We start from the raw sequence: 25,068 nt of genomic DNA, 5'->3' as shown, positions 1-25,068 counted from the left end.
TTAGAGTGCAAGTCCCTTTAGCTTTTGCCTCTAGCAGTAAGGTGATTACTACTTCAGTTACTGCTACAAACAGTAATGAAGAAGTGCAACACAATGATGAGCCCATGATACATAATGAACCCATTGTGGAAGAACCACAGGAGGTAGCATTAAGGAAGTCTCAAAGAGAAAGAAGACCAGCTATTTCGAATGACTATGTGGTATACTTACATGAAACAGAAACAAACTTAAGCATTAATGATAATGATCCAGTTTTATTTTCACAAGCTGTAAGTTGTGATAATTCTGAGAAGTGGTTAAATGCCATGAAAGAAGAGATAGATTCCATGGAACATAATGGTGTTTGGGACCTTGTAGAATTACCAAAGGGTTGTAAGAGAGTTGGTTGTAAGTGGGTCTTCAAGACTAAACGTGACTCTCATGGCAACCTTGAACGTTACAAGGCTAGACTTGTTGCTAAGGGATTTACTCAGAAAGATGGCATTGATTATAAAGAGACATTTTCACCAGTCTCACAAAAGGATTCTTTCAGGATTATCATGGCATTAGTAGCCCATTATGACTTGGAGCTACATCAGATGGATGTGAAAACTGCCTTTTTGAATGGAGATTTAGAGGAGGATGTTTATATGGACCAACCAATGGGATTCTCAGTTGAAGGGAAGGAACACATGGTGTGCAAATTAAAGAAATCAATATACGGTCTTAAGCAAGCTTCCCGCCAATGGTATTTGAAATTTAATGATACCATTGTTTCCTTTGGATTTAAGGAAAACACTATTGATCGGTGTGTATATCTGAAGGTCAGTGGGAGTAAGGTTATGTTTCTAGTCCTGTATGTTGATGATATATTGCTTGCAACTAATGATCTTGGTCTTCTTCATGAGACTAAGAAGTTTCTTTCTAGTAACTTTGAAATGAAGGATATGGGTGAGGCAAGCTATGTGATAGGGATAGAAATATTCCGAAATAGATCACAAGGATTGTTAGGCTTGTCTCAAAAAGCATATATCAATAAAGTACTAGAGAGATTTAGGATGGAAAAGTGCTCAGCATCTCCCGTTCCAATTCAGAAAGGAGACAAATTTAGTCTCGCACAATGTCCTAAAAATGATCTGGAACGGAAGCAAATGGAAGCAATTCTGTATGTATCAGTTGTTGGGAGTATTATGTATGCTCAGACCTGCACTCGACCAGATATAAGCTTTGCAACCGGAATGTTGGGAAGATATCAAAGTAATCCAGGAATGGAACATTGGAAAGCTGCAAAGAAAGTTCTGAGATACTTACAGGGAACAAAAGACCACATGCTTACATATAAGAGGTCTGATCACCTAGAGGTGATTGGATATTCAGACTCAGACTTTGCTGGATGTGTGGATACAAGAAAATCCACTCTTGGCTTTGTATTTCTCTTAGCCGGAGGAGCAATATCATGGAAGAGTGCAAAACAATCAGTTGTTGCTGCATCCACCATGGAAGATGAATTTGTAGCATGTTTTGAGGCTACAATTCAGGCTAATTGGCTGCGAAACTTTATTTCAGGGCTTGGAATTGTCGACAGTATTGCTAGGCCGCTGAAAATGTATTGTGATAACTCCGCAACAATATTCTTTTCTAAGAACGACAAGTACTCTACGGGTGCTAAGCATATGGAATTGAAGTACTTTGCCGTGAAAGAAGAAGTTCAGAAACAAAGAGTGTCAATAGAACATATTAGCACAAAGCTTATGATAGCTGACCCTTTGACAAAGGGATTACCGCCCAAGACATTTATAGAACATGTTGAAAGTATGGGCATTATTGTTATTGATGATCATTAAGTGTAATTTACCTTATGTAATTTTGCTGACACTCTGAGCTCAATTATGATATGTTTCTGATTACCTGTTCTTTATGTTTGCATGCATGTTTGTGTTAAAGTAATGTTAACAGGTTTTGTCTTGAATGAAGACATTATGTTGGACCAATTATGTACTCCTAACTAATGGTCATATTAAGGAGAAGACTAATTTGTAGTACATGGAAGGGACTATGTCGATTAGATGATGTACAACCGCCATGACTCGAATTGGTTCCTATTCTTAATCATGAAATTATGATGTACCCAATGTATAGAACAATTTAGTCAATTTTTAATGCGCATTATGTTAGTTAATCTATTTATTTATTTAGTCCATAATGTTTATTAATGTCACATGAGCCAAGTGGGAGAATGTTAGAATTAATGTCTCATGTGAGAGGCATATGACTAGGTAGGGACTAATAAATAAATAATTAACGATTAAGGGCTAAATTGTAATTGGGCTTAATAGGAGAAATTTCTAGGTTAACTACTACTTGATGGGAGTAGTGGTTATAAAAGGGGCTTAATACCCACTAACGTGAAATAAGGTCCCATTCATTTTCAAGGAAATCAAAGTGCATCAGAGAGAAGTTCCTATGGAAAAAGGTACACACATCATTATATATTATTCTTTATTGATTGTTTGTGAGAATCATAGGTTGCAAGATCCTATTGGTTTTCTATAATTGATAGTCTATGAAACCTTCAAGAATCTTTTACATCCTGCAGGCAAGTTTTTTTTCCCTTTTTCTATTGTGCATGTTTGTTCCGGTACTATTTATCTCTATTTGCAAGATTTTGATTTTGTTTGTTGTTGTGCATTTTTTCTTCTTAATAATAGTTATTTTTTCTTACTGATTTTTCATCTCTGTTTTTGCTTCCTTTTTATTTTCCCGGGCTATCGACGAAGAAGCATCCAGCAGACAAGTTTTTTTCCCCTATTGTTGTCATGCATGTTTATTTTATTACTATTTGTTTCTATTTGCAAGTTTTTATTTTTGTTTGTTGTTATGCATTTTTTTTTCTTAATAATAGTTATTTTTTCTTACTGATTTTTCAACTCTATTTTTGGTTCTTTTTATTCTCCCGGGCTATCGACGAAGAAGCATTCAACAGACTAATTTTTTCCTCTTTTGTTGTTATGCATGTTTGTTTCTATTTGCAAGGTTCTAATTTTGTTTGTTGTTATGCATGTTTTTTCTTAACTAATACTTATTTTTCCCGGTTGTGACATTGATCTTGGCTACCTAATATGGTATTTAACAATGGAACTATGCATGCTTTACTTTTTCAATAATATCTCTATTTTCTTTTCTTTTCTTGGCTGATATATTGCTTGTCTCAGAAGAAGCAATTTTCTTTGGTGCAGTTGGTACTTTGATATCATTCTGCATAATATTACCAGGTAATTGAAGTCATCAACTAATGTTTCTTTTATAAATTGCATTACAAAGTAGTAACAATTCCTATTTGGTATTATGTGCCTTTGTGTCACAATTTGATTATAAATCTTATTTATTTTGAATAAGTGCCATACACTTCCTCTGCTCACTTTAAAACTTCTTATGATAGTATCAGCATGCAAAACCCAAAAAGGTAGAAAATAAATTGTTGGTTTGTTGAGTGGGGCAAAAAAATGAAGTTTTAAACAAGCACATGTCTTCTTTCTACTCTCTCTTAGTTTTTGTTATTTTTTTGTTTTGTTTAATTATTATTATTATTAAAAATAGCAAAACTGAGGACACAATTATTGGAGCCTCCAAAAGTATGTTGTTATTTATACTGTGTATATCATACTGCAATTTTACATTTTAAATCATAAAGTGTATTGTTGTTGCAGGAAGCTGGATTAGATATATGTGCAAGCATTCCCCTTTTGACATCTTAATCTGAATGTGAATGTCAATTTTCCATCTTGACAATATCGGTATGATATAGTATCATCCAATTGGATGTGAATGTCAATTATGCATGCTTGTGTTTCACTTCTTATATTTGTTGTTCGGAGACTTGTGGTTGATTGATGTTCTATTATTGTTGAGTGTGCCTTTTTTTGGCTATTTTTTCGAATTTGTTTTTGCTTCTTTGCTGAGCTCGCTTTGTCTTTCAGTTTGCGTTTTGTCAGGTGTTCCATTTGGTTGTGACAAGAGTAAGATAATCATTTTCCAGTGATGGTGTTGGATATTTATGCATGCTTGCTTTTCCTCTATTCCTGTTTGTTGGCACAATAGAGGTTTAATTTCTTCTGGCTGATATTCATGTGTGACTTTTATCTTCTTCTTTATCCATGATTCACTTGGGCAGGATATCACATTTTTGTGTTAATTCCTCATAATGTTTTTCAGTGTGGTTAGTATAGGCTGATCGGATGAACAATAGAAATGATGCATAGGGTAGCAGAAGCTCTTCATGCTAATGTTAAAAGGTGGTCAAGTGTGAAAAAGGAAACTTGAGGGTGTTACCAAGAAAATTACTATATGCATGTGTAAACATTCTAAATGTGTTTAAGCTCACTGCATATGTTGAGATTGTTATGCCTTGATAGATATGAACTTGCCATGAATCTTTCTTTTTTTTGCTTACTCTCTTGAAAATATATCATTTTTAAAATTGAGCTTATTGCTATAAGAATTTGGTTTGGTTACCGAAAACGAGAAAGGCATATATTGTTTGCAATATATTTCTTGGTGTTGTAAGAATGGAGGTTGGTTCTTTGTAAATATTGGTTTGGAAGTATGTCCATTTTCTGTGTTTTTCTCTTCTTCTTTTACTCTTTTAATATGATCCTTCTTTTTTTGAACTACTACTTTATTCATGAAATTGCACTCCATTAATTTTTGTTCAACATCAATTGTCTTCAGGGCAAGTATTGAAGAATATAAATCTTGGGGACTATTTAAGTTCTAGAGTTCCAAGCTTGAAGGGGTGCTCTGGACAGAAACCAAACGGCAAAGTGAAAGCTTCCTCATTAAAATTACTTGCCCACATTATGCAATTCCTACAAAGGTTAGTCAGATTCTTTGTGATATGGAAATACTATCATAATTTTCAATTATTGTTAACATTGGTTTGGAAAGAATATTGCGCTTTTCAATCTGTCGATTGTCTTTTCTTTGGAATTATTTTACATACTCAACAACTTTGCTTCTAATGTTTGATCTAACCACAGCTTAGCCATGTCATAACTTATGTTTTCAAATATTATTCCTCATTGTGGATTTGCATAATTATATAGTGACTATGGAAGTCTTCAGTTATACAATAACTATTTTCTGAATCTATTTATGCAGGCATGAATTTAGACTTAAGCATGATGATTGGATGAACACGGTAAAACCTGATCTTCATCCTGGTGTTTCAGCACAATTGCATGAAAAATTTGAGGTACCTGATGCAGAGATTGAAAACTCTAAATATGTTAGAAGTGAGATGTGTGCTACTGTAAATTCGCTTTTGACGGTAATTATTTGACACCATTTTGCATCCTGCTTTCCTCAAGTCCTTATTTAATGAATATCTTTGTGCTATCTCTGTTTTAAATATTATTAAATCTAAAGTTAATTAATGATTAATATCAAAATCAACCTATAAGATCAAAACCTGTAAAAATATATTGAAGTCTCACTAAAAAAAACAATCTCATTCCAATAAACTCATAAGCTAAATAAACAATTATAGGTTTCTATAATTTAATATAATGTATCTAAATCAACTTTATAGCCAGCAAGACTGAACATATTTTATATATAATGTAATATTATTATTATTATTATTTAGTTATGCCCAATATAATGAGAGGGAACACTTACTTTCTGTATTACCTTGAGTTTTTTTTTTTCAACCATGTACTGTGCGTGTTATTATTATGATTATTATTATTATGATTATTATTATTATTACTTAAGTCAAGTGACCATGACTATGCTAGGGTGTTGCCTAGGATATTCTCATGATTTAAATTTGTCACCATGAGCAAGACAACCACAGGATTTGAAGAAGTAAGTGTTCCTCTCATTTTTCACTTCAATTTTATTTTATTTTAATTTTTCATGCTCTATTACACTAGCTAGTCTTTTTTGGTTTGGGCATTCGGCAGGTACATGCACAAGAAATTTCAGAGTAAGTCTGATTTGTTACTTCAATTTTATTTTATTGTAATTTTTCATGTCAGCTTGATTTTTCACTTTAATTTTATTTTATTTTAATTTTTCATGCTCTGTTACACTCACTGTGTATCGATCCACAATTGTCTTTTTTGTTTTGGGGATTCTGCAAACACATGCACAAGAAATTTCAGAGTAAGTTTGATTTTTATTATTATTATTATTATTATTATTATTATTATTATTATTATTATTATTATTATTATTATTATTATTATTATTATTATTATTATTATTATTATTTATTATTATTATTATTATTATTATTATTATTATTATTATTATTATTGTTATTGTTGTTGTTATTATTATTATTATTATTATTATTATTATTATTATTATTATTATTATTATTATTATTATTATTATTATTATTATTATTATTATTATTACTCAAGTCAAGTGACCATGACTATGTTAGGGTGTTGTCTAGGATATTCGCGTGATTCAAATTTGTCACCATGAGCAGGTCAGGGCAATCACGAGATTTGAAGAAGTGTTCCTCTTATTTTTTACTTCAATTTTATTTTATTTGAATTTTTCATGTTCTGTTACACTAGCTGGTTTTTTTTTTGGGGGGGAGGGAGGGATTCGGCAAGTACATGCACAAGAAATTTCGGGGTAAGTCTGATTTTTCACTTCAATTTTATTTTATTGTAATTTTTCATGCAAGCCTGATTTTTCACTTCAATTTTATTTTATTTTAATTTTTCATGCTCTGTTACACTCGCTGCGTATTGATCCGCAATTGTCTTTTTTGTTTTGGAGATTCGGCAGGCACATGCACAAGAAATTTTAGAGTAAGTCTGATTTTTCACTTCAATTATTATTATTATTATTATTATTATTATTATTATTATTATTATTATTATTATTATTACTACTACTACTCAAGTCAAGTGACCATGACTATGCTAGCGTGTTGCCTATGATATTCACATGATTCAAATTTGTCACCATGAGCAGGTCAGGGCAACCACAGGATCTGAAGAAGTAAGTGTTCCTCTCAACTTTGTAAACATTTGTATGAGTATTTCCTGGTTTTAATGGCTGTGTGTTTGAACAATGTAGCTATGGAGAGTAACATGTAATTCTGCATCTATGATTTAGAAGGCTGATGGAACTGTTATTCTACAATCAATATTTGCTTTATGTTTGAAAATTTGCATTTTGAATGTGGTTCATATTATTCTAATGCAAACTTTTTGTTGTTTTAGCGTGGAGCAAATGCCATATTGGCAGTGTCTCTTGCAGTCTGAAAAGCTGGTGCTGCTGTCCTGAAAGTTCCTCTTTACAAGGTATTTATCCATGAGTTGTGGTACTTGATCATCTCAAATGAAAATGCAAAGGGAGGGAACAAAACAAACTCAGCTAATGCAGAAAATATAAGCAACGATTTATAGTCTGACACACATATTTGCTTGAACTACTTGCCAAGCCAATCTTTCCACTGTTGAGATACAATTGGAGAAGAGGGGAGTAAAACAATATGTGGGAGCATTATGTTTTGGTTACTGTTCTTGGCAGTGGAACATTCAACATATTTTTGTTATTTAAATTTATATTGTGCAGAATACCAACTACTATATCTTTATCGTTGCTCTTCGTTTACCCTTTGTTAGCATATAAATTAAGCTTCAGTTATTTTGATTCTCTGCCATAAATTCAAACTTAAAATTTTCTAACTGGCAGTTAACCTTTTTGCGTACCTTGAACCTAATCATTAAAAATCTTCAAATCACAAAAATATGTTTTTAAAAATTGTAAATATTAGAATTTTTGACTTTTTTCTTGGAAAGCTTGATTTAGTTACTTTAATCAAATTGCTCGAAGTATTTCTTGCATTACTAACTGCAAATCTAGAAACAGTCCATAAATATTTAGGAAAAATTTTTCTATAGATGTCTATCTTTTTACAAGTCACATATTATACTCTAATGTTCAGTTCTTCAGTTATGAGCAAGCTGTCAAGTAAGCTTTGCTTTAGATATACCCTGATGTACTGCACTTTTATGATGATAAATTTGTAATGATGGGATTTTGCCATTCTTTTGTATTTTAATTTTTTCAAATCAGTTTTCTCTAAGCATGGTCGCTCTTTTAGCAAATTTGTTTCAATTTTTATATCCATGTCTTACATATATAGCTCTTTCTCCTCTTTTGACTGATTGTTTCTTTTTTGGCAGAGGTATACTGTATGATTATTGTCTCATGCTCATTCCAAATAAATCTTTGCGTGAACTTTACATAGTTTCTGAAATTCCAGCATTTTTATATATCCAAGATTAATGCATGGGAGAACTTACAAAAGGTCAAAGCTGAGGCATGGAGTTGTTGTCTTCTTCATAATAATAGAATTAGTGACAAGAGTCTGCCTTTTCTTTTGCTTGCACAGGATTTTTTAAGTCGGTTCTACAGTACATTTTACGATGGTTTTGCACTGTCGTAGAATGCAGTATTGTAAAATAGGTCAATATATACAACGACGGTTGAGGAACCGTCTTTGTATAGTGGGGTTTCTAAGACGGTTATTTCAATAACTGTCTTAGAATATGCAAAATATCAAAGACGGTTATCTCAAAAACCGTCTTAATATATTTAACTTACTACGACGGTTATATGTATAACCGTCTTAAAAAGTTAGACATATTAAGACGATTTTTGAAATAACCGTCGTAGATTCCCATGTCAACCAAAGACCTACTAAGACGGTTACGCGTATAACCGTCGTAGATTCTCATGTCAACCAAAGACCTACTAAGACGGTTCTTCCAATAATTGTCTTAGAATAATTTTTTAAAAAAAAAATATTTTTGGTGTAGTTTTATTAATTTTAATTTTTTATTTCATTTTTTCTAAACATTGATTTGAAGCAAAAATATACTTATCATTTTTAACAATTGTAAAATCATTTAATTACATAATACAAGAATTTACATAATTAATGATAGTCTACAATTTTGCAAGAATTTAAATTACTATATAATATATAACATTGCTATGAATAAAATGTTGTTTTACATGCAGACCACATCTCTTTGTATTTCATGGCAAATTAAATAAAATTCAAAATTTGTAAGATCGCCATCAATACTAAAGTCTAAATAAAGAAAACATGCCTAAGGCAAATTCAAGTCATCATGTTGAGATACAAGCATGGCCAAAGCAAACCATTAATTTTAGTCTTCATCCATGCCACCAGTTGGTTTTGCCATAATAATCTGAAAAACGAAAATGAAAATCAATTTCCACAATGCTGAGAAAATTAGACAAAAATATTTCCCCAAAGAAAAAAATTTGAGTTACATGGAGATCCTAATTTTTGAGCTTGTATGACAGTGGGAGTTTTAAAGGTCATCACTTTGCAAACGATCTAATTCCTTCATAACTATATTTATTAACCATAAAGAAACTTTTGTTTGAGATTGTTCCCCAAAAGAAAAATGTGTTCGAGGTACATATTAAGGTGGCAAACAGAAATAGACTGGAAAACAGAAATTAATTGATTACCTAGTCCACACGTAGTACAGTGCATGCAACATCAGTAGCATATTTAAGAGCAAATAACCTGAACAGAAAAAAAAACAATAAGATGAAACTAATTTTCCGGGAGATATGAAGATAAATTCCGATTCAACATAGAATAGAATTATTTCAAATCTTAACAGTCGAAGAAAGCATCAGCTCCATCAATTACAAGAACCCTTAATTATTGTCTATATATTTTTTATATGGGAAGAGTTTTTAGAGAAATCTCTAATTCTCCACAATAGCAATGAAAGGCCACTTCATTATTTGCTCAAACTACGGGTTGCCACCATATAAAATAAGCTTGTGTTAGATCATGGCTTACTTAGTCACATGGAGATCCCAAATGCACAAGGTTGAGATATCCTTACATACGCCTTCTTCCAAATCAATGCCAGCATTGAACCCAACATTCTCAGCCAAAGTTCTAGGAATCATTTGAAAACTTTTAGCAAATTTTGCTATAGCATATTGATCCAACCTGCAGGGCCATTGAAAATGTTTAGTCCATCCCATTCCCGTGTCAAATACCAAATAAGCATTGAACAAAATAAATTAAGTCCAGTGAATAGAGACAATAAGTATTTCCAAATAAATTAAGTCCATTGGAGAAACTGTAGAACGCAAGACAGAAAACCTACATCAAGAAAAGGTTAATAATTCAATACAAAACACAGAAAAATAATTTTTAACATAATTTCAACAAAAAGTAATTATTTAAATTTATAATATAAAATTAATTAATCAAATACAAACTAAAATTCATTTAATAGATGAAATTTATTCATTATAAATAATTTTATTGAATATTTACGAGATTTAGGTTGAATTATCATTCCTAAGTAGAACTAAAATAAATACTAAGTTAGAAAAATTCAAATTTTAGAAAAGGTTTAAATTATATTTTATTAGGATATTTACCAAACTAGCTAGTGAAGTTTTTCTTGGTAAGCGTCTAACGATTATGGGATGACTTGAATTGGAATCAAGAGAGAGAAAATAAGTAAAAAGAAAAATATAAAAAGTGATAAATAATGCAATAAAAAAGGAATAAAGAGTAAGAAAAAAATAAAATGAAAGTATATATGATTAGATAACATATTTTTATGTGACTACTTGAGAATTCAAAATTTCGGCCCATTTCCAATTGGAGTAACAAAATTCTTTTTCATTATTTTGAAATTCTTAAATAAACTCATGAAAAGGTTTAAAAATTAAAATGATTCTTTACAAAAATTATAAGAAACAAGCCTATGAAAGAAATAAACAAAGTAAATGATCAAGAATGTTTAATACTAGTTTAAAAAGATAAAATTTAATTAAAAAAATCATTCTATTAGTTCCTTTTTAACAAAAAAACTATTTGTTTTTAGTTTTTTATTTTTACGTTATATTTTTTAATTGTTTATGAAACTAAAAGTAGAGATATTTTCTACCCCCACTTTGTTTTTCTAATTTGGACAGACATTTTTTCTTGTCAGTGGTGAGTCTATTCACACTTTGATATATATATATATATATATATATATATATATATATATATATATATATATATATATATATATATATATATATATATATATATATATCTTCAGTATATACATATATAAGTGTATATATATTTCTTAAGATATGTTAATTTCTAGATAAAATTTGTAACAAAATCTTTATCAATACTATTATATTTTTGAAAAATTATATTAAACAAAAAATAAGTCTGTCTATTATTCATGCTTGAAAAGCCATTCTGCAGAGTACTTTCCTTTTGGCACTTCATTCGCAGGCCTACCCTAAACTAAGTCTATGCCCACGATTTAACAAACAAGCCATCAAGCAACAAGTAAATAAGGACACAAATGAAAGGGAAAATATTCAAACAATCAGCCACGTAATGAACACATCACAAATGACTTTGCTTTTAGAAGATTAAAAAGGAAAAGTGCTTTGGAAACCTTTCAGCTATCTTGTGTCACAATTTACAATAACTACATTGTAATGTTCTAATTTTCTACATTAACTTAACCCTTCCATTTAGTGGGGTTCTGCTAAATGTTGTCATGGCAAGAGTATATTCATTAGACATCAATATGGAAGTTATAGTCCCCTTGAGTTAGCAACATTATTTTTCCCTGATATTTCTCTTTGATCTTTATAATTTGACAAATCTAAATGTGTTAAGCACTTACGAAGATCAAGAACTCTCTCTATATCAAGCTAGTAATGAAATTGATTTCCAGTTGGAAATTCATGTTTCTCATAGCTCAATATTAAAGAATTAAACACATACACCATAGTAATTGACTTCTCGAACAGCAACACTCAAAGTCTCGATCAAGCACATACACCATAGTAATCAACATCAACTTGTTCAGAATCAGGCAATTGCTAATTTGCAATAAGAAAATTTTAATAAAGAATTAAGTATTTAAAAACAGAAATAAGAAATCGTGAGAAAGCATGGTACAAAAATTGAAACTGAGAAAATTGATGATGAAGAAGAGTTAGCTATTTCTCTGAATCTCCTGGAAAATTGAAACTGAGAAAATTCCCAAAAGTTCAAACCTTTCCCAACATGCCACAAATTAACAAGAAAACTAGTAGTCTTTTGATTTCACCTGTATAATTACTTTTGATTTCCAAAAAACCTTCATGAATTCCTTAAAGTTTTAGTCTTTTAGACCAACTATAAAATTAATCATCAATTTCAGATTTAATCAGATTTAAAATTCTTTGTCAACATAGAAAAAGAAAACCAGAAAGCACTCACCTTCGGAAGGATCAGTGGTGGCGTTTGCAGATTGAGCTTGTGCAACGTTAACCAAGCAGTTGAAGACACTCAACGCAGCAACAAGTGCTTCAACATTCTTCAACTCAAACTCTGGACTATGAGTTAGACATTTGCTTCGAAATGTGTCAGAAGGCCCACTAGTGTACTTCAATTACAATTAAAATGTACTGGAACAAAAACTAAGCAGCATTATTAAATACAAACAAATATTCTTTTAAGCATAAAGCATAATTACCCCCACCGCCAAGTGCAAGTAGGTCATTCAAACACATGTAGTAGTACCGATTGACACCTGCACAAAAATATATACAATTAGAACACCACAAGTTCAAATAAACTCAAAAAGGAAAAAAGAAACTTCTCGTTCATATAATAAAAGTTGAGAGCTTGTACAAAAACAAAATCATTAATTTACAAAATCAAATGAAATTTACAAAATTGAGCATAGCCAACGATTTGAGAAGCACGCATATGGCTATGTAGAATTCATAGTCCTTCAGTGTACCTACGTACATCACCGTCGTGTACACATTTCTTTTTCCTTCTTTCACACCGGAAACACGCCAAAACCCCGATAGCATGTAATGGATTTGGTAGGTTCCTTGGTTCTATTCCAAAGAGCTATTTGGGGGTGGAGATTTCATCGCGACAGGGGTTTGGGTTTTTTTTGGGGTTAGGGTTTTTTGTAGTTTTACTGGAGGAGAGGGGAATGGGGGCGCTGGTGGTACCAGGGAGAAGGTGGAGAAATGTAATGGAAAGAGGAGAAGGAGAAGACAGCTAGGGAGTGGGGAAAGAAAAGGAATGAGTGCCACATTTGCGGAAAGAAGAGGAACGGACGCGAAGGGCGCATTAAAAATTAAAATGGCTCGTATTCAAAGACGGTTTTCCGAAACCGCCTTTGAAATGTTCGCAATATTTACGAAATTTCCATCCTTATACATACTAAGACGTTTTCGTATGACTGTGGTAAATATGATGTCGTAAAAAGAAGCTTTTTTAGTAGTGTTGGCTTCTTACGCTAAAGGGAAATTAGAAAATAGAATTAAATATTGTCGTTCTTGAATCTTGATTTATTGACTCTACCTGTTGCTTTAATTTGTTCCCTTATGTTTGCAAAACTAATGTACTATGTCGCCAAAGGGAATTTAAATAGTGTAATGGAATTAAAAATATAGCAGAAGTTGAATCCAATATGAAATGTTATCTTAATATTTATTATAAGCCTGGAGTAATCAATATTATTGTCTTTTGTTTATGAAATGTGGTTTGATTAGTTAGGCCAGCTAACCAATTTGAAGCCCTTGTGGTCATATAGGTTTTTTGTTTTTGTCATAAGTATGCCTCCCGCATAAAATTAGTCATGTATGCTTACCTGTGCAGCTGTGCTACTAATATATTTTGAGAAATCTTAATTACAAGATAAAATTGTCCATGTACTAAGCCAGAGCGTGGATGCCTAGGATTATTATTATTATTATTATTATTATTATTATTAAGTGATAGGACATTCCCGTGATTCAAATTTGTCACCATGAACAGGGAAACCACGAGATTTGATGAACTAAGTGTTCCTCTCATTTTTCACTTCAATTTTATTTTATTTTTAATTTTTCATGCTTTGTTACACTAGCTGGTCTTTTTTGTTTTGGGGATTCGGCAGGTACATGCACAAGAAATTCGAGAATAAGGCTGATTTTTCACTTCAATTTTATTTTATTGTACTTTTTCATGTAAGCCTGATTATTCACTTTAATTTATTTTATTTTAATTTTTCATGTTCTGTTACACTCGTTGCGTATTGATCCGCAACTGTCTTTTTTTGTTTTGGGGATTTGGCAGGCACATGCACAAGAAATTTTAGAATAAGTCTGATTTTTCACTTCAATTATTATTATTATTATTATTATTATTATTATTATTATTTTAGATGATCTGCAATTGAGAATGACTATTGTGCCATCTTTTTACATCCATCACAGTAATTAGTTAATTATAAATATTAATTAACTTTCTTCATAATTCACTTGTGAATTTAATTTTAAGTCTATATTATAATTAAAAAAAAGCTTGCAAAGTAACTTAACAAACAATAAACAAAACCTATTGCACTAGATGGAATCACTTTGAATGATATCACTAAAATTTTTTAGAAGATTATTTCCTGACCTCTCACTATGGCATCATATGGGGATGATAACAATCAATTAATTAGTAGTAATTTATTGGTTTTTTGGGCATTTCCGCTTTAAACTTTGGTTATTATTTATCCTCTTTTGCAGAATCTTCCAAGCTGTGTAACTAGACATCTAAATGGCTGCAATCAACATATGACTCTCCTTAGAAGATTAGGCCTTCAGTGGAATGTTATCGTTCTTGACATTGGAATTGGGGAAAAATATGTTGTGCAACCTTGGTATAAATTCCTTAAAAAAAGTGATTTTTGTCATGGTGATGAAATCTCATTCTACTACAGGTGTCATGAACAAATTTGGGAAATTATTGTTGGAAGTCAAAAGGATTGGAACAACAATGATAGTGACTAAATTAAGTTTAGGTTGCTTGTTTTGTTTATTAACATTACCTTGATCAATGAGTAATCTTGTTCTTTTTTTTTGTTTATGCAAATAATCTAATTATTATTAATGTTATATATATTTTTATTTTCGTACTATTTTTCATTTTAATACTGTATTATAGAATAAATAAATATTCATACAAAATAAATTACAAATGACCTATGCGAACGCACGGTTACCAACTAGTTTATGATAATTAAGAACCATATAATAAGACTAAATAAATAGAAATCTACAAAAGTTAAAAGTACCCGTCAAAAGAATTCAAAAAATAACCTCATTTCTCGCATGATGACAAGTGTGACATTTTTATTCTTAGTTAATGGAATGAAACGAACCATCGCATTATGTTTGGTTCGAGACAACAACATCGCATCGCATAGGATTTAAAACTTCGCTAGTCCGCCCCTTCACGTTTGAATAGATAAAATCAACCAAACCAAAGCTCTCGAACGTTACCATCTCTCTCTCTCTCTCTCAAGCATTTCTACCATTTCTGAGCGTTGCAACAGTTCACTCTGCAAACCCTCTTCTCGGATCTGCAAATGCCTACCGCTTGGATCTTCGATCCTTTGCTAAGGCGAGTCTCCGCTTCGCTTCATTCTTTTCCGATTATTTCCGTTTGAATGTGTTTTTCTATTTGTTCTTTCTTTCTTCTTCTTCTTCTTCTTCTTTGGGGTATTGTTTAAATGGGTTTTGGATTCTTGAAACTTAGATTACAGAGAAGTAAAAACTTGGAACACTACTAATTTTGTTAACTAGTTTCTTGGGAAATGAATTTATGGAAACTTTAGAAAATAATTGGACAATCTCTTCAGTTATAAAGATGTGGGTTTTGTAGGAAGATGAATTTGCGATTAGGAGTTTTTAGCGTCCATTTCGCATGATTCGTTTCTTCTGTTTTCTGATTACTTCCGTTTGAATGTGTTTTTGTTTATTCCTTTTGTTTGATGCGTGTATTGTTTTGAATGGACTTCGTTTCCGTTTGTGTATTGTTTGAGGACTTTCTGATTGAACCAGGGGAATCAAAGGGGGTTTGAGGATAGTGGGTTACCATTAGATTGTAAAAACCTAGAAAGAGAGCGAGAGAATAAATAAAAAGAGAAAAGGGGAGAGAGATGAGAGATAGAGAGAGAGAGAGGTGACTGGTGGTAATGGAGAGGTACAATACCTGGAATTTGGTGTGAGGTTGGATTTGTTTTCACCTACTTGGGTCTATTGTTCCCTTTTGGGTTCAAACTATTGCACTGTTTCTCTTTTCATAGTTGAGGAGGTTTCTTTTGTTTTTCAAATTCTAAATTTGTGTTTGATAAAAAACTCAGTTTACTCAGATATCAAGTAGTCCAAGTATTAGTACACCAGTATCTATTTATTTATTTATTTTTTAAATTTCTGAAATTACATTTTGGTTGATTTATTTTGTTGAAGATAATGTTCTGATTTTTCTCTTCAGTTAGTTTTGTGCAGTTTATTCCTGCGGCCCCTTGGAAGGGGATTATAATGGTTTGGAGAACCAACTTTGAAAAGAGTTGCAATCCAGTGAGAATTGGGGTATGCGCTTTTGTTTGTAGGCCAACAACCTATGGACGGTGAGCAGAGCATGCCTGCTCCATCTCATGGGCAAGTTGATGGTGCTCAGAAAGTTAGAGCATTACATGGGTAATTTTGAAAAAGCTGGCTGAAAATCTTACACTATTTTACAATACATTTGTTCTTTTGAGCTTAGACACAAGAAAAACTAGTAGGATATGTCTAGATGAGGGAGTTTGGAGGGGGAGGAGAAAACTTTCATTTTGAATTGAGATTATTTTAATTGAGAGACTATTATGTAGCCTTTCAACTATTCCTTATGAGAGATTATTTTGTAATGTTTTAGGATTCTCTCGATAAGAAATAAAATAAATTACATTCCCCATCCAATTATACCCTTGGCAATAAAAATTATAGTTAGAAGTTATTATTGATGCTCTTTTTGTGCCTTTATAGCTAGCTATCAGGCAATTTTTGTCAAGGATTGGTGCTTTTCAACCTTTTAACTGTTGACATGTTTTTCTTTAGAGTTATATTCCTTCTAAAGGGATGTTTTGTGGATAAGATTTATCAAAACGTTATTTTCTAGATTCAAAATTACTACATTATTATTTACAGACAAGGGTTGAAATTGAAATACTTTCAAAATTCTAGTTTTACCTTCCTGCCTATTTTATACTGTCCTTTCTATTGAATTGAAAATGTTCAATTAAGTTGGTAAATGCACTAGGTTTTTTCTTCTTTGAGACACTAATGATGAGGTTAAGTGAGTTTTTGCTAACAATAAAATATCTATTTGTAGGAGGACTACTGGCCCTACAAGGCGTTCTACAAAGGGGCAATGGACATCAGAGGAGGTAATTTTTGGGATAATTTAATATAATTGGTTTTTCTTAAGTTTTGGTAACGATGATTTACTTATGCTAGAAAATATGTAACTAAGTTTATCCCTCTATAGCTTGGTTGGTAATGTTTTCTTTTCTTTTTCCTTTTAATTTTGAAGATTATAAACTTTAATGTTAATTATACATAAAATAAAAGTGTAAGTCATGTTATTTTTTGTCCTGCAGGATGATATCTTACAGAACGCTGTTGAGAGATTTAAAGGAAAAAATTGGAAAAAAATTGGTAATATATTGATTTCAATTTGTACTTATTCATTGTACATATAATTATTCATGACTTACTGCCACTAGCATAAAGTGTGTGCTTAAATCACTTTGCATGTCTCCAATACTTGATTTACATACCTGAAATGAGCTTTCTTCAATTAGTCATTTTTGAGTTAATTTAAATGAAATGAAAACCTATGTATTGTCCTGGGAGGGATTCTCTCTATTTTCCTTGGTAAGTTTCTAATGTCAACTCTTTCCTAATCCTAAACCAATTTGTAATTCTACCGTCCGTGTGTGTCATTTATTTAGCTCATCTCTTATGTGGGTTCATTGTTGTGCTTGGTAACCGTCTTAAGCATTTTTAGCTTATCTAAGTTTTTTCATAATGTTTTGTGTTTGCCTGTCTAATTTCCAAATATGTGTGTTTGTAGCGGAATGTTTCAAGGATAGAACTGATGTGCAATGCCTACATAGGTGGCAGAAAGTTTTAAATCCTGAACTTGTTAAAGGTCCATGGTCTAAAGAGGTAATCTCTTCTTTCCATTTCTTTTTGTGCTAATTTTATTTCTACATATTGAAGTTATTCTTTTCCCCTTTACCTTCTTTTCTTAGCCCTAAATGGATAATTATCAACATGGTATTAGGACCTATTTGATCATATTGTCTAGAATTCAATCATTGTTGCCTCCATTCTTATCAACTTTCTAGCTAGATATCTACTATTAATATGCTTGTTTAATCCAAATATAAACAGGAAGATGAAATAATTATTGAATTGGTGAAGAAACATGGGCCTAAAAAGTGGTCAACTATTGCACAACATTTACCTGGACGTATTGGTAAGCAATGTCGAGAAAGGTATGGTTATTGGATTGGATTTCTTTTAATTCTTTCATGTACTCATTGAAGTTTGATTACAAATAATTTTTTCTCCTTGGATCATTTTATTCTCAATGCTAGAATATCTAGAAAATATCTTCATTTACTATATCTTATAGAGTATTTTATGTATGTAACTAGTTGTTAAGTTTACATCATTGTCCTTTTCTCAATACCTATATTACTGTACCAAATACCTCTTGGACTCCCTTGAATACTTGGACTTGTGGGCCCTTTATCCTTAGACAAGATGACTTGCTCCTCATAAGCTGTAGGTTCAAACCTCTTGCAGTACCATTCAAACAAGCTCTTCAGGCTGATGATCATTCCAACCACCCTGCTGAGTTACCTTTTTAAAAATGTTTATCTTTGAGACTAGGGGTTAGAATAGGCTAGGCCGACCTACAGGGGCCTACGACCTGACCTACATAAAGCCTGGTCTGAACTGACCTATTTAATTAAAATGTTAGGCTTAGGCTTTTTTAAAAACCTATTAAATTAAATAGACCAGGCTTAAACTTATTAAAAAGCCTTATAAACCTGATAGGCCAACCTATATATATATATATATATATATTATTTTTTGGGTACCAATATATACTTATATTATTTTTTTGGTATAATTAATTTTTTTTTGAAACTAGCACACTTTGATTATACATTACTGCTCCATAACTTCTATTCCTATAATCAAGTAAGACTTTAATTACAATTTAGGTGTGAATCATGTGTCCCTTTATATTCCGCATTATTTTTATTAACTTACCTATTCCTGTCAACGTTTCCTTTTACTTTAACTTTCTATTACGTTCCTACTCTAGAATATTAAAGATTTAATGTGAAAAAGACTTTTAAAAAGGCTATCAGGCCAGACTAGGCTTTTAAAAAGGCCAGTACGAGCCAAAATAAAAACCTTTGATAGGCCATAGGCCAGGCTCAGGCCTAAAAAATTTATCGTAGGTTAGGCTCAGGTCTTTTAAAGCTTGGCCTGACGTGGCCTATTCCCTCCCCTATTTGAGACGTTTTCAGCTCAGTAAGCTTTAGCTTTGTGGGGATAGTTTTTGAATATCTAGAAAATATTTTCATTAAGAGTCTAGTACTAATATAAAAGGATTAGTACTTTGGTTTTGTGTATCACATTTTATCTATCAATAATAATTCCAGTTTATCAGCCTGAGCCATCGTCTCTCTTTTCTTTCTTCCCTAACCCTAAAATTATAATTCTCAACAAGCTTCATCCATAAATCATACTGGAGGGCCTATCTTCTTGAGGTAATTTTCGAGGAATGAGATTCATTTTCATTCAAAAGGCATAAACAGAAAAACCAACAAGTTACAATTTCAAGAATCAAGGGAGATAAACATTTGAGTTTTAAGATGAAATTATTGGAGGAAGGTAATTGGAATTTACAAGTTAATGCTAACCTTATTTGTGATGAGATGTCTTAAAAGATTAGGAAGGTTTCTAGAGCAGTCTTTGGAGCTTTGGGCTAAGATATAAGAAATCTTGGTGGTTGAATGAAAGTATTAAGGACAAGGTAAGAAACAAAAAATGCTAAAAAATGGTCAAGGCATGAAATGCGAGAAATGAGATGAGTTATGAATGAAGCATGATATAAATATTTTAAAGAGTTTTACAAAGATCTTGAATAAGATGTATAAGCATGCCAAAAATAAAGAATGAAAAATGGGAGATTTGAATCAAGTAAGATGTATTAAGGAATAAGGATGAAGAACGGAAAGTTTTGGTCACAAATCAAGATATAAAAAGGAGATGTAAGGCTTTTTTCTATAAGCATTTTGATGATGGACAAGGATCGAGTTGTAATAGGGAAGGACTAGAAACGCAGGAGGACAAGAAGAATTTGGCTTATCACCTTAGAATTCAGATTGGAGTGGTAAAACAGGTCCTTAAGAGGATGGATAATGGTGAAATGATTGGACTAGATGGTATCCCTATTGAGGTTTGCAAGTGTGTAGGAATCTGAAGTTAAGAATATTTTTAAGAATCTAGGATAAGAAGACTACTGTTGTTGTTGATGCTCATTTTAATATATAAATAATAGAGTATTTTATACTAAGGAATATTTTTCATAATATCTTTATTTGATCAAGAGTTCAGTGCTAATATAAAAGGGTTAGTGCTTTGGTCTATAATATCTTTAGTTTTGTCAGGTTGAGCCAGCCATCTTCTCTCTTTTCTTTTGTCCCTAATCTAACCCCGCCCTAAACCAATAATTCTCAACTAGTCCTCATTCCTAATTCATGTTGGAGTGTCTATCTTCTTGAAGTAATTTTGAAGGGATGATGTTCATTTTCATTTGGTTTTTAACTGATCCGAATGACATGTCGGATCTATGTAGCCGACCTTATCTATTGGGACATTTTATTTTTGTTATTGTTGATGTTTATTTTGACTAATATCATTTGTAAAATCTTGTTAGGTGGGTTAATCATCTTGATCCTACTATTAAAAAGGAAGCATGGACTCGGGAAGAGGAGTTGGCTTTAATACATTATCATCAGATTTTTGGGAACAAATGGGCCGAATTGTCAAAGGTCATTCCTGGAAGGTATCTACATATTAATTTATTTTTCTATTAAAGAGAGAACATGCTGTCAAGCCACTTCCATGTTGAGTTGTAATTCTATTTTATTGATGTTAAGGCTTTCACCGGGGATTTGGATACCCAAAGAAAGTATTGTAGGTTATGGTATGAGAAAGACAATACAAATTTAAATTACACTTTTTCAGTTAGTTCTTATCTTATTTTCTCCCAAAGGATATCTGTAGTAACTGGTTGAGGATCCAAATTATAGCATCAGTGCGCCTGGTTTTCTCATGTGCAATTTTAGTTCATTCTTAATCGTCTCTGTAAAGTTGTGACGTACTAGTGCTTTTGTTGAAACAGGACAGACAATGCTATTAAAAATCACTGGAACAGTTCTGTCAAAAAGAAATTGGATTCTTATTTGGCATCAGGTCTGCTTACTCAGTTCGAATCTATACCTCCTCATGCTGGAAATTTGAATCAACCAATAAGATTGCAGTGTAGTGGAGATGATAATGGTTCCAAGTGGACTGAAGGAGAGGAAATTTCAGATTACAGCCAAGGTTCAGCTAATGCTGTTTACTTTCCATCTGCTACAGGGACTAGCAGTGCTGACTTACAAACTGGAGAGGCATATAGGAAAAATGAAGAATGTAGTCTTGGAAAGGATCATTGTCCGAATCAAGTATCTTGTTCAGAGCCATATTACGTATCAAATGATGATGTTTCTATATGCATCCCAGAAATTGCTCACCAAGAGGCTTGCACTTCTCAATTTGTTGAGCAACAGTCACATGAACCTGGAAATTCCATTTGTGGGGATTGTCAATTCAATTTTCAATCCTCACCCAATGTTTCATCAATGGTCTTGGGGCAGGAATCGTCGGAGTTGCAAAGAGATTTTATAGCTCCTAGTGAAATCTGTGACATGGTGAATGTTCCATTTCCGACTTCAGTGGAGTTAGGTGTTTCAACGTCCATGGGAACTGCATCTATGGATTCTCTAAAACCAGAGCACATGTTGATATCTGATGATGAATGTTGTAGAGTCCTGTTTTCAGACGCAATGAATGATGGGTGTTTTCCTCCTGTAGATTATAATAAAAGTGAAGATATAGCTGAATTTTCTGGATACTGTTCATTTTGTCGATCTTGTAATATCCAGATATCCGAAACTGGTGGAACCTCAACTGCAAAGCTAACTTGTCCTCAGTGTTCTAATAATTATAAAGGAATTTCATCCTCCCAATCTGTCCCTCCAGTACTTTCCATTAGAGATGATAGGTTGGGCCCTAGTGCCAACAGCAATCAATTATTTGTGACGGAGGATCACCACTTTGTCTCCAGAGCATCTGCTAACTTCACTTATCTGAACGACATATCCTGTTCTCCTTGTGTTGATGGTATAGGTAGTGCAGTAATGGAAAAAACAAATGTGCATACAGAAAAGGAGGACTCAGGATCTCTATGTTATGAACCTCCCCGCTTTCCAAGTTTGGATATTCCTTTCTTCAGCTGTGATCTTGTACAATCTGGGAGTGATATGCAGCAAGAGTTTAGTCCCTTGGGTATCCGCCAGTTTATGATGTCATCTATGAACTGTCTTACTCCTTTCAGGTTGTGGGACTCGCCCTCTCGTGATGATAATCCAGATGCATTGTTAAAAAGTGCTGCTAAAACTTTTACAGGTACACCATCCATATTAAAGAAAAGATCCCGAGATTTGTTGTCACCACTCTCAGATAAAAGAATGGATAAGAAACTTGAGACTGACATAACATCTTCTATGTTTACCAGAAACTTTTCCAGTTTGGATGTCACATTTGGTGACAATGAGACTCGAAAAGCAGATATGCCTTCATCTTCATTGCAAACACAGAACAGCAGGGCATCTGTTGATGATGATAATAAAGAAAATTGTGGACAAACTTATAAAGGGGAACAAGTATTGGAGCCAATTAAATCTGCAATTTTGGATGAAAAGAACTCTCAGAAAGGTACTGTTGATGGTAATTCTCAGCATAATGTCAAGCAACAACCTCTTGATTCTAAAATGAAGATTAATGCAGCTGCTGGGATTGTAAGTTCTCGGTTCTCTTCTTCACCTTTTGTTGGCGTAATTAATTATAATTTGTAATTTATAAATATTTACTCTTTTCATTGATAAATTACTTTCTGCTTTATTCTATTTATCAGGAGCAACAACAATCTGGAGTTTTGGTTGAACATGATGTGAATGACCTGTCACTGTCTTCTCCTGATCAAGTTGGTTTAAATTCAGACAGAGGTCTGGATTCAAGTGCTAAAACTCCAAAAAGCTTGAACAAGTCCTTGGAAGCAGCTTCAAATCAGAGTGGCCATTTGAAATTATCTTCCAAAAGTCCATGCCCAAGGGTTAATTCTTGTTCTCCTTGTGTTCGTGCTAAGGAGCATGAAGGACTTTCAGTTGCTGTTACTCGTGTACAAGCTCCAGGAGACAATTCTGGGGAACAAACCAGAAGAGATGGTGGTTTTGAAACAAGTAGCATGTAAAATTCTTTACATTTCTTCTTCTTCTTCTTTTGCATCTTGGAATTTTTTTGCATTTTCTTAAGTTATTCTCTCACTGCAATTGACTGTCTTGCTTGTTCGTTTGATGGTAGCTTCGGTGGAACACCTTCTGCATGGAAATCCCCTTGGTTCTTCAACACTTTTCTATCTAGCCCCAGACTTGATACCGAAATTCTAATTGAGGTACTGTAGGTTTTGTTGAATAACTACTTTTTTGATCTTGCAAACGGTTTCAGTTTTTCGCTGTGCTAAAATCTGTGAACATTTTTACAGGATTTTGGGTATTTTATGAGTCCAGGTGATAGAAGCTATGATGCTCTCGGGTGGTTGAAACAGGTCAGTGATCAAACTGCTGCCACATATGCCAATGCTCAGGAGATTCTAGCAAATGGAACTCCTAAGGCATTACCGAAAGATGCATCTGAAAACGACAAGGATAGGGACCATGAAAATAATTACCCTGCCAATCAGCCTGGGAACCATTCTCAGTTGGCTTCAAATGCTTTGGTAAAGCAGGATTTAATGATCCCCTTATGCATTATAGTTGGCTTTTTTAATTTTACGTAACAAAAATCTATTTGAAAGAGTAAGACAATTCTATATCTGGAAAAGTTGGAAGTGATTTTGTTTTGTGTCTCTCTCCTGTGATCATGCAAGAGAGAATCCCTATATTTGAAAGAGTAAGACAATTCTATATTTTGCATTTTCACTTAACTACATAGATGATTCCAGATAAATAGGTTTGAGAAAATGTTCTGTTTCTATTTTCTATTTTCACTTTTAATTATAGAAATGTCACTGTTTTAGAAAGCACTGAATTTTTTTTTATTGTTTTCTGTTTTTACTGTTCTCTATGCAAACAAAAGCGAAAATTAAAAAAACATGACATTTTTGTCATTCCAAAAAATGAAAATAGAAAACATTTTCCTCGAACTAAATGACTTTAATTTTTTCCGTGGTTTCTTTATGGTTGACTGGAATTTTTTGTTTGCAGATAGAGCGACGAACACTTGACTTTAGTGAATGTGAAACACCAGGCAGGGGTGATAACAGCAAATCCTCAGCTATGAGCTTCTCAAGCCCTTCTTCGTACTTGATGAAAGGTTGTAGATGATTGTCAAATATGGCTAAAACCTGTTGTTAGAGTTTGCTGAGTTATGAATATATGTACAGTATACCATTTTTATGAATAGTTTTTTGTATGAAGCACCTCGGCAATCAAAGCTGATTGAATTAAAAATGTTCCTTTCATCCATTTGATGCATCCTTAATAAGCGAATTACAATGATTCGAGATGATTTAGACTTCTGATAGAGCAAGCTTGAATCCTAGCATGGTAAGTTTTGAAAGAAAATGACTGATGAAGGGATTGAGGTAAAAAGGCAAGCTAAGTTTTTTTTGTTCATTTAAAGGCAAGGTAAGTTGAAACCGTGGAATAATTTTGAAAAACATACTATACATTATACTCCCTAGACGATTAGACACTCCTTAATTAGTGGACTCGTCAATTTATTTAGTGGTCTTCGAACCAGAATTAGTGG

At 32.6% G+C, this 25,068-nt stretch overlaps 2 protein-coding genes across 3 annotated transcripts; both read left to right on the top strand.

Moving 5' to 3' along the window:
- The first annotated feature begins 1,037 nt into the window (after positions 1-1,037).
- Positions 1,038-3,734, top strand: LOC121173445 (secreted RxLR effector protein 161-like). The gene is made up of 2 exons (XM_041009039.1): positions 1,038-1,490; positions 3,687-3,734. The coding sequence occupies exons 1-2, from the start codon at positions 1,038-1,040 to the stop codon at positions 3,732-3,734; spliced, it is 501 nt and encodes a 166-aa protein (XP_040864973.1).
- Positions 3,735-15,256: 11,522 nt separating this feature from the next.
- LOC100786044 (transcription factor MYB3R-1) lies at positions 15,257-24,822 on the top strand. 2 transcript variants are annotated; one of them, XM_003545548.5, is made up of 12 exons: positions 15,257-15,481; positions 16,369-16,560; positions 17,234-17,288; positions 17,502-17,559; positions 17,978-18,072; positions 18,301-18,404; positions 20,870-20,998; positions 21,338-23,057; positions 23,174-23,505; positions 23,620-23,710; positions 23,801-24,034; positions 24,522-24,822. In XM_003545548.5, exons 2-12 carry the CDS (start codon positions 16,484-16,486, stop codon positions 24,639-24,641), a joined length of 3,015 nt encoding a protein of 1,004 aa, XP_003545596.1. In that variant the 5' UTR covers positions 15,257-15,481; positions 16,369-16,483; the 3' UTR covers positions 24,642-24,822. The 2 variants fall into 2 exon arrangements, with proteins under 2 accessions (XP_003545596.1, XP_006596178.1); XM_006596115.4 differs by lacking the exon at positions 16,369-16,560.
- Positions 24,823-25,068: the final 246 nt, after the last annotated feature.

This window comes from Glycine max, chromosome 14 (assembly GCF_000004515.6).
Source record: "Glycine max cultivar Williams 82 chromosome 14, Glycine_max_v4.0, whole genome shotgun sequence".
NCBI classification, from domain to species: Eukaryota; Viridiplantae; Streptophyta; class Magnoliopsida; order Fabales; family Fabaceae; genus Glycine; species Glycine max.
This window is presented reverse-complemented; position numbering and strand designations above follow the sequence as displayed.